Genomic DNA, 10,226 nt, shown 5'->3' on the forward strand with positions numbered 1-10,226 from the left:
TGGCCAGATCTGTGCCTTGCCACAATTCTGTCTCTGAGCTCTTCAGGCAGTTCCTTTGACCTCATGATTCTCATTTGCTCTGACATGCACTGTGAGCTGTAAGGTCTTATATAGACAGGTGTGTGGCTTTCCTAATCAAGTCCAATCAGTATAATCAAACACAGCTGGACTCAAATGAAGGTGTAGAACCATCTCAAGGATGATCAGAAGAAATAGACAGCACCTGAGTTAAAGATGAGTGTCACGGCAAAGGATCTGAATACTTATGACCATGTGATATTTCAGTTTTTCTTTTTTAATAAATTAGCAAAAATTTCTACATTTCTGTTTTTTTCTGTCAAGATGGGGTGCTGAGTGTACATTACTGAGAAATAAAATGAACTTTTTTGATTTTTGGAAAATGGCTGCAATGAAACAAAGAGTGAAAAATTTAAAGGGGTCTGAATACTTTCTGTACCCACTGTACTCTTGGTGATGGAAAAGCTAATGTTAATGGTCAGGACATGGGCTGTCATGCAAATTAGGTTTTTACACTGGTGGCAGCTTGACAGTCTTGGTTTAGCAAAGAAGTGCAAACTGAGGACAAAGAATAACAAAGTGCATAGTAATTGTGCCATACTGGAGCAGGCTTAATGGCATATCATACCAATTGGGATTCTTTTTTGGACCTCAGAAAGTCTGAACTTCATATTTTGAGGTTTTTCAGTGTAACGTTTATGCAGTGTCTAATAAGATAGCCGTAGGTCTTATTAACACAATTATCACTATACCCCTTTATGTGTATTTACTTTACAAGGTAGATTTATCATCAGTGTATCATTTACAGCACAACACAGTTAACATGATTAGGTTGTAGCTCCCTTTATGCTTCTCACAAAAACAAACCTCATACAAAAATTGCAACACAGCTGAGCATTTTCTAAAGCCAACAATCATTTTTTAGACTTAGAATGTGCCTTTATGATTTCTGTTCATTTTACTGTGAACTCTAACTAAACCTGCTCAGATTGATTCATCGCATTGCCTTTTGTGGCAAAATTATGAATTCATCTACTACTACTGTGACACGTGTGAATTAAATCTGTATGGGAGTGAGGGATCACAGCTTGGGGCTGTTCCAAGGCGTGTGTTCGTCCGCCGGAAGTGATGTAGGCTGGAGTCAACTGCGCAGGAACATCCCGGGAACATCTGCCTCGCTGCTTGTGCAGTGTTTCCAGGTCGGTGTAGACTGGTGCGGGAAGCATTCTCTGCTCGGGGAATGAACTACGCTTCACGAACGTGAACTGGCGTCGCGTCCAGTCACTGTAGGGATATGTAGAACAATATGAATTCCTACTTCAAGTATTTTCCAAACCGTCTGCTGACAGATTTGGTTATACATTCGGCTCTAATTGGAAGCACTACACTCGGGATTATGTCAACTGTGGTGTTTTGGGGAGGGACTAGAATGAACATGCATTTTCAAGAATAATGAAGGCGATCAGTCAAAGTATAGAAAGAAGTTTACAGCAACCCAGAACGATGGATAATCGACGGAAAAGGAAGCTGACATTCTTCACCATTGGGCTTATATTTCTTCTAAGCGGTGTGGAATATGGTAAAAATCTGTTTTTGGTTGTTATTGTGGCTTTTACCTTGTGTGTTGCAACACTGAAATTTTTTAGAAAGGAAGACACAAATCATCAGTAAATGCTAAATTAATTTATTTCCCATGAACACCCAAGTAACATGTTTTCATTTCTGAGGTAGGAGCACAGATATGTCGTTGCATTTATGTCAAGTTATTGTTTCTTCTTCTGACAGATGTTTCACACAACCAGTATGGGACTATGAGAAAGACATATGTAGTCAGAATTATAGGATTAGCCTACTAAGTGCAGGAGTGAGTCAAACACTGGTAGTTATTTATTGACTAAAAAGTTGAATAAATACCAGATTACATCTCAAATAGACACCCTGTGGAATTTGTGTGTATTTGTAGAATGTCTATCAGTTTGTTAAAACTCCAAAATATACCAAACAATACCATAGACATGACCTCAACATTCTTAATACACTGCAATGCAATAAAATAACACAGCAGTAAATACTACTTGGAGGTTAAATTTTATGGAACATTTTGGGTCTTTATGTTGAAAGATGTTTGAGTATTTCTCCATGTCATTTGCATATAAGGAAGTGCACATGCTTGAAACACCTTACAATATAACACATTGTTTCAACATGTACGTTACAGTTTGTAGTTACTGTTTGTAGGTGATTGCATTACAGTGTTTTACAGTGTGTCAGTGTTCTAAAAGCTGTGTCAAAGGAGCACTCTCATCTCACCTTGTATCTAGATCTCCATTCAATGCAGCATTCAGTGCAAATGTCTGTGCATTAATAGTTTAAACATTTTTAATTAAATGACCACATACAGACTTATAGTTGTCAGGAAGCTCTGATTGTAAGTTTAAAAAAAAGATTGTTTAGTTTATTGTGAAATTATGGTTATCAAAGTAAAGATGTACAAAAACAGGATTAATATTTATTAGTGATATTGCACCGCCTTAACTCAGCCTCTGATCAATGTTACAGTAAGGCTCAGGGGAGTCACAGGGTTGCAATACACATTGGTAAGATGCCTTTGGGATGTAGCCTAGGTGATTATGTTTTCCCACATGCATAGTACAGTCAATTGACTCTATATAGGGCTCATCTCTCTCTAACCTTTATTTTAGGTAGGAAGTTCCTTGAGATTGAAATCTCTTTTCAGAGGGAGACCTGGCCAAGATGGCACACCAGTTACAATTTAATAAAAACACAGTCATCTGAAACAAACATCACATATAAAAGAAATGGACTAAATCCAACTCACATGACGCAGTTGCCTATCTCAGCTACATGGAGTTTTAACATATGGCTTTAAATTCATTTGGTCGGACAAGATCATTTGGATGTAAGTTTTGAAAATGATTCCAAATCCAAGGAGCAAAGTAAGAGAAAGCTTTTTCCCCAGCTGACACAGATGACTCAACATCACTGAGTTAGACAGAGTAGCAGCAGACTTCAGCAGATTTGCAAGACATTTGTTCATGTCACATGTGTTGTGAAGATATTCAGCTGTTTTGAAATCAGATACTCAAGTGTAACGTTACGTCAAGAGCCAGATAATAACATATTCTGCTTTCTTTTGTCTCCACAGCTGTAATACTGCCCACAATATGGAGATACTTGCAGACTTTAGATGCAGCACCTTACTTTCTGGGTTTGGCCCTGTCAGCATTCAGCTTGAGTGGCCTCGTGTCAGGACCGCTGTTTGGCCTCTGGTCTGACAGAATTGGGACCACCAAGAAGATCATCTTGTTTGCCAACCTTTTTGAGATAATTGGTGATTCCACTTATATTTCTTATTTCCACCACTACTGCCTTAAAACGGTTTTCTCATGAGTTTAACCACTCAAGCCTCAATAATATGAAATACTCATATGTGTCAAAAACACAAACTCCATTTGTTGTTCTATGTGAGTCTTTATGTAAATTTTTTCCACTCCCATTTTACTCACCAGGTAATTTCATGTACTTCATGGGCTTCTCCAAGTGGCTCTTACTGTCAAGCAGACTGGTAGCAGGTGAGTCTGCAGTGACAATGTGACTTATTATCCATTTGGCAGGTGGCAAGGCAGTAGAATATCAACCTCAAGGTTTCAGGCTTTCACCTTGTGTGTTGTAATGCTGAAACTGGTGATCTCTATTAGAATGGTTTTAGAGGCCTGAATCGAGGTCAGACAGGTCTAGCTTGGAGTCATTAGCTGACCCCGCAAGTGTGTGTTCACTGACCTTCCCGATCTTGTTCTTTCTCTCATGTAATTGTCCTTGTTAGGGAGATGACAGTTAAATACTGGTGTTCTCTGGGAATCTTACAAGGTGGAATCTTACAAGAATGTTTACAAGAACTTTCTGGTTCCACACATTGGAGTGCAACTCGTGGATAGTGTTAGATTCCAATGTGACTCATGCATTAGAATCTTAAACATCAGACACATTTGTTGTTTAGGTTAAGGCCAGTTAAAGATGAACAGAGAAACCTACAGACACTAGGGGGAAGGCAGAAACATAAAAGGGACCAAAAGATGTTGTGCCTCAGATTTGGTTTTGGCATTCGATGTGTTTCCGCATTGTATGCTGACACTGTATTTTGTCGGCCGGGCTCAATAAACCATCTCAGACTATGTAAGTCTCCGAAACTTCTTCATCATATTTCATTACATTCATGTCAACCTTCTGTTGTAGATGAAGTTATAATTAATCATAATTGAGGATTCATCATTTTTATTAGTAATATAGGGCAGTGGTAATGCAATGTTTACTTGTGTGTTGCTTAGTGTTTTGAGACTCTTGGCATTTTGCAATCCTCCTTCGTCTGAGATGTTTTACACAACCTTTATATGATAATGGTGCAGTCAGAATTATAGATATAGTAAGGACTGGAGGGAGTCAAACTTCCCCCAGTGCAGCTCCACCCTGGCAATGTGTGTTATTTATTGACTGAAAAAGGTTAATAAATACTAGATTCTGCCTCAAAGAGACACCCTGTGTATAATTGTAGAATAGGATCTCTATCAGGTTGTTGAAACTCCAGAATATCCCAAAACAATACCAAGGACACAACCACAATGTTCTTCATACACGGCAACGGAATAAAACAACCCTGCAATAAATACTTCTTGTGTACTATACTACTTATATACTAGAATATCAATATATCTTTCAGGGCCGAAATTTACATTTTATGATATATGAATTTTCCCCAGGCCTCGGCACAGGTGCTGGCTCTTCTATCTTTGGCTTCCTGACCAGAAGCACTGCCCCGGAGGACCGCGCCACTGTATTTGCTGCTGTCATGGCATGTCGACAAGCTGGCCTTCTGATTGGTCAGTACTCCACTGCTTTTTGATGACAAATTCGTAAGGGGTTAGTATTATTTACACAAAATTCAACGCACAGTTACTGGTGCTTTGAAATTTGAGTGGGTAGAGATTACTGCTCTAGCTTCCTGATACATTTTACACAGTAGATGCTCTCATGCAAATGTTAAAAAATAGTGCATGTGCAATTACATATGATGAATCAAACAAATAGTCTGTATGACTGAAGTTGAGATTGATTTTCTCCTAAAACAGATGTGTAGAATGATTCACCAAGATTTGTGTTTGACACAGGTCCAGGATTTAACATCTTCCTGAGGCTGTGTGATTTCCACCTGGGTCCTTTTGTGGTCAATAAATACACTGCGCCAGGGGTAATGACCAAAATATGGTAGTGTGCATAATACAATGTGTCATCTTTGCAACACCAAGGAACGGCTGTAACACTCGTCTTCCACCCCCTGTAGCTGTTCATGTGCCTGCTGTGGATTCTCCTTCAACTGGCAGTGTTGTTCATGTACTGGGACCTGCCACCTCTGGAGAGGGGGAAGGCCAAGGAGAATTCCACAAGCCTGAGCAGGGAGGAAGGGCTTTTGGAAGAGGAAAATGACGAGGAAAAGCCGCTAATGGTGTCCCAGGAGCTGGTGGGCTCCTACGGCTCACTGGTGTCCTATAACCCACCCAGATACCCCACCCCTGCTGCCTCAAATGCCACGCTGAATCATGTGTCTCCACCTCCCTCTCCCATGCCGCCAGAGTCCCATGAGTTTTTCAGCCCCTTTAATAATTTCAGCATATCCCAAGGTGGGTGGTGTGTCAATATAATTCTGGGGTCCATAAAAGTGACAATAGTTTTTAAACACATTCTCTAAATGTAAAGTTTTAAAAGTCGCTGAAATGTCTGACATCCACTTGTTAAAGACTTGATAGTAAAATATACATAATCCGTCTGTCTCTCTTTGTTTCTGTAGAGTTCCTGAGAGAAGAGGTGGTCGTGCTGCTGGCTGCTCAGTTCATCACCCTCTTCAATCAGACAGCACTGGAGGTGCAGTAAAAACACAGACAGAAACAAGAACATACACATAGATATCATATGAATTGAATAAAATGCCAAGTTCTTTATAAGTTCTTTATTTAGGAATCACTTTGCTAGAACTAGTGGAGCTATTGATGCTTGTTTGGATAGGAATTATAGCTTACTACTGGTTGACATTTTTGTTTAAGAAGCACTGTTCCAAAGTCTCCATCAATTCCCTCCTCAGACCATGGTGACCCCGCTGACTCAGAAGTACTTCAGCTACGGGGAGCTAGAAAATAGTGTGATGTACTGTCTCTGCGGTGTGGAGGTGATCGCTGGCTTCCTGTTTGTGCGCTGGCTAAGCCAGCGCGTTGCTGAACGGGTGGTCCTGGTCATCGGTCTGACCATCTGTAACATCTCTGGTGTCTGGTGCCTCATCTTCTTGGCTAAGCCACTAGGTCAGACTGCACTAAACAGAGTCCTAACTTTTGTTATTGTACATGCAGATCTTTATCAACAGTGACTGATGCTGCCACAAAAAACCTGATATCCCACTAACAGTCAGTTTAATTCCAGGAGGTGCATTATTTACTGATGGGGCTAAGTATAGAACATCCTCAAATTTGGTAAACACACTAATATAAACTTTAGATCTAAAATCTATCACAAGCAAGCTAAATTATATAGGCATCCTAATGATCAAACATGCATTTACTGTATCATGCTTATTGACCCAGTGCTTTCATGTTTTCTGTTGCACTTTGTTTTCTGCAGGTGGTTTCCCATGGCAGCTGACTGAGTTCATCATTGGGGTGTTTCTGCAGGTTTTGGGTTTGCCATTTGTGGCTGTGGCTCAGGTTTCCCTCTTCTCTAAAGTTACTGCTGAGAGAACACAAGGTGAGAAACAGCACCGTTTAGTGGAGAAGACAATGCATTGCATGTTGAATGGTATTTGGTTTTGTTTCTCTTTTCCTGTAGCTCATTCAGGCTGTTGCATTAAAAATTTGTTTTGAGTAGTGTGGGTCCACTATTTCGACATTGACTGCACATTTTAAACATGTGACTTTTAGTTAGTCATGTACCCTGTTCCACATCCCGTGGTGTTTGGTATGGTGACTTTTGAAGTCTCTGTGTCTTTCTTGTATTGCAGGTTTCAGTCAGGGAGTGCGTCGCTCAGTGGGAGGACTAGCTACAATCCTGGGCCCTCTGTGGGCTGGTGGCCTTACCGAGAACATGTACATCATGATGGGGGTGATGATGGCACTGCTGGCACTGCTAACGGTATGCAAAAGCAAATGAGATTGAAAGAGAAAAACAAAAATCTCAATATAACATGTGTCCATAGCACCTTGTCACAACGTGTCATCTATTAAAAGTTGTCATCAAATATGTCCTTATCTAAAACAGGAAAGTCTTCTAACTTAAAATTAATTTTATACAGACAATATTCTTTATTTAACAGTGATGCATTGAGACCTTTAGTATATTTTGTTAACTGAAATAAAATGGTTAAAACATGTTTATATGCATAAAGTAGCTACAGTGTGTACATTTTGTGGGTCACAGTATCTCCATAAATGTAAAGTCACTATATAATGGAACATTATTTGAATTTGGCTCGTGCATGGCAATAATACTACTTTCTCTAAATTCCTCTCACTAGTAGGTTACTGATTTACATTTGTTAGTGAGCAATGTGACTGACTGAGAACATAACAATTTATCGCCATGCCGTCTTTTCACTCAACCCCTTTTCCATGTCGCTTATATGAATAAAGTAAATGAATAAAAAGCACTCTTTAAATTAACTCTCATTGTTCATGTGCACAAGACAGAGATCTTGTGATGGTTAGATTCAGGCTCCATCAGATTGTGAATGTGGGTCTCATTTCTGTTTCAAGATAAAATGCAATGTTTTTTTTAGCAATGAGAATCTAATTACAACAAATAAGAAACAAACAAACCAAGGGGTTTCAAGTTAAGAATAGTTGATGCAAGTTGACATTTTATAGCCAGTAGCTCCTCTTACATTGTGGAACAAACAAGCAACAAAATCCTTGTGATGCCTGTAATGAAGTGTGGGCAAACCACAGCCCAACAACGAAATGTTTCCACTATCATTGACAAAGAAGCAAACAAAACCAGAATGTGTGCATGTTTGAGGACTCAGCGTGTGCGTTTTTCAAACAGGTGAAATGAAGTCCATCTCGCACTTTTTTCTTCCAAATTGTGTCCACCAGGAACCTTCCTTCACATCCTTGTCTTTTCTTTCTTTCATTATTTTCAGTGTAAAGGACACACTGTGGTACATCACTGACACAGCATCAAGCCATAAAACTTAAACATTTTGGTTCACTTTGCTATAGTGTGAAGAATAATGCAATAATTGTGCAAACATCAGTTTAGTACCTGATAAATTATATTTAAAAGATAAAATGGCCACTATTGTCAAGGCTGAATGATAATGGCAGACCAACATGTATGTATTTTTTTTCAAAATCATGAGAGAATATGAGATAATCCTTTTTTTAAACATGTTTTGTGTGTGTGTGTGTGTGTGTGTGTGTGTGTCCTCGATAAATCTGTATATCCCCTTTTCATCTTTTGTCTGTTTTCTATTAATACTATTATAATGTTGTCTAATACAGATAATGCTGGCTTTCTCATATGACCGGCTGGTTGCGCCTGCTGCAGAGGAGCGGGTGGACGACTCGGACAACTGTGGATAATCTGGCAGATGGTCAGTGCAATAGAAATGCATATGGAAGGTTACAAATATCATGCATTTAGTAAAGGGAGACATTACATTACATATATTCATCATAGGCTTTTATCCAGACCTGTATTGTATTAATGCAAAGTAATTTTTGTTTTTGCATAAATATGTAATCCAGTGACAGATACATTAATTTCTGGGATTTTTGATCCTGTGTTCGTAATGATAATTCAATATATTCCCAAGCAGAATGTGTCATTAAGCAGTTACTGGTTTGCATGGTGAAAAAAGCCTTGTCAAGCACCTTACTCCGTCTCATCCTGTACGTTTTCCCCTTCTATCAGTGCACAGTAGAAGATCCCTGTCCTGCACCTGACAGCTTTCTGCATTGGGACCAGCGTGCAGGGTGATAATAACACACACCGACAGCACACATCTCACCACCTCCTGGGTGCTCACCTAAAGCTTGGACTTAAGCTTTGTGTGCAGAGGTTGATCAAAGTAAAAATATGGTATATATGTATATTTACCATGGAAATATAGAAACACAGCATGTGCAAGCTTTGGATGAAAATCCTTTCTGTCCTTTTGTGTTCTGCACCAACTGGTACCAAGTATACCTCACATTGTTGCCGTGTTTCAGCACATGCAATATAACACCGATTGTTCAATTAATGAACATGACAAATGGTTGTGTATTTTGCTGTAGGAGAATACACAGGCTACTCAGCCTTGATACTTAATAAAAAATCTCGAAAGCAAGGTTTTCTGGCAGGTAGAAAACCAGGCTTTATTGTCCTCTGAAGTGAAATACTCATAGTTTACACTAAGTTGATTAGAACGTGATTAAATATCATTTCAATCCGCTTCTTTATTCACATCCATGTCATCACGTCTGATATAAATTTATATAAAATACAAAACAATTCTCCTTGAGCACAGCGAAATATTTGCGGAAACTGTATGTTTTATTTTCTTTGCAGGTTGTATTTATTCATTCAAATGTTGAATTATATGCTTTGTGAATTAATACCTTTAGACCTACCGATAAAGCAATATTCTGAGTCACTGTCTTAATGAAATGCTAACACTAACACAAAGGAATCGAATTTATGTGGGATAAAATTTTTTGTCATTTTTTAAATTTTTTAATGTTTGTCATCCTATAGTGATGGAACTATTTTTTCCAAGGCATTTAAAATCTCACTGTAATAAAATTCTCAGGGAAACACTAAATACTTGGTATGACTGGTAGTTGCTGGTATGAGCATGGTCACATTAGGAGATATTACATTTTGACTCGGTATCATCTGTCAATAAATTAATTCTACAAATATTAGAATTAATAAAAAAAAACAACTTCTTGCAATCTTCTTGTAATAAAGGTTGGTTAAAGTTTCATGCTTTAAAATAAGCAATAAGCATAATTGTTTGATGCTCCTGTAGTACGTATTTTCAACAGTGGTGGGCGCTCTTATCTTTCTTCCGAAATACATCCTCATCATTACTGCTGAGCCTAATGTTTGGTGTGTAATCTTAGGGCAGTTGACCTCATGAAGTTATTGAACAGACTATTATAAATACA

General features: G+C 38.7%; 1 protein-coding gene across 3 annotated transcripts; it reads left to right on the plus strand.

The window, feature by feature from the left end:
- The first annotated feature begins 1,141 nt into the window (after positions 1-1,141).
- mfsd8l1 (major facilitator superfamily domain containing 8-like 1) lies at positions 1,142-9,978 on the plus strand. Of its 3 annotated transcripts, none has more exons than XM_046050705.1 (12): positions 1,142-1,597; positions 3,185-3,370; positions 3,549-3,611; positions 4,794-4,913; positions 5,202-5,281; positions 5,375-5,711; positions 5,879-5,952; positions 6,170-6,383; positions 6,700-6,822; positions 7,076-7,206; positions 8,574-8,665; positions 8,986-9,978. In XM_046050705.1, exons 1-11 carry the CDS (start codon positions 1,471-1,473, stop codon positions 8,652-8,654), a joined length of 1,536 nt encoding a protein of 511 aa, XP_045906661.1. In that variant the 5' UTR covers positions 1,142-1,470; the 3' UTR covers positions 8,655-8,665; positions 8,986-9,978. The 3 variants fall into 3 exon arrangements, with proteins under 3 accessions (XP_045906661.1, XP_045906659.1, XP_045906662.1); XM_046050703.1 differs by having other exon boundaries at positions 8,993-9,978; XM_046050706.1 differs by having other exon boundaries at positions 8,996-9,978.
- The last annotated feature ends 248 nt before the right edge of the window (positions 9,979-10,226 follow it).

The sequence above is a fragment of the Micropterus dolomieu genome, linkage group LG05, assembly GCF_021292245.1.
Source record: "Micropterus dolomieu isolate WLL.071019.BEF.003 ecotype Adirondacks linkage group LG05, ASM2129224v1, whole genome shotgun sequence".
Taxonomy (NCBI): Eukaryota; Metazoa; Chordata; class Actinopteri; order Centrarchiformes; family Centrarchidae; genus Micropterus; species Micropterus dolomieu.

What these genes read in the sequence shown, in the direction of transcription:
- mfsd8l1 (XM_046050705.1), top strand. Translation starts at nt 1,471, where the DNA reads ATGAAGGCGATCAGTCAAAGTATAGAAAGAAGTTTACAGCAACCCAGA. An exon ending in GTCAAGCAGACTGGTAGCAG is followed by an intron (nt 3,612 to 4,793) that starts GTGAGTCTGCAG and finishes AATTTTCCCCAG; the next exon opens with GCCTCGGCACAGGTGCTGGC. An exon ending in ATAAATACACTGCGCCAGGG is followed by an intron (nt 5,282 to 5,374) that starts GTAATGACCAAA and finishes CACCCCCTGTAG; the next exon opens with CTGTTCATGTGCCTGCTGTG.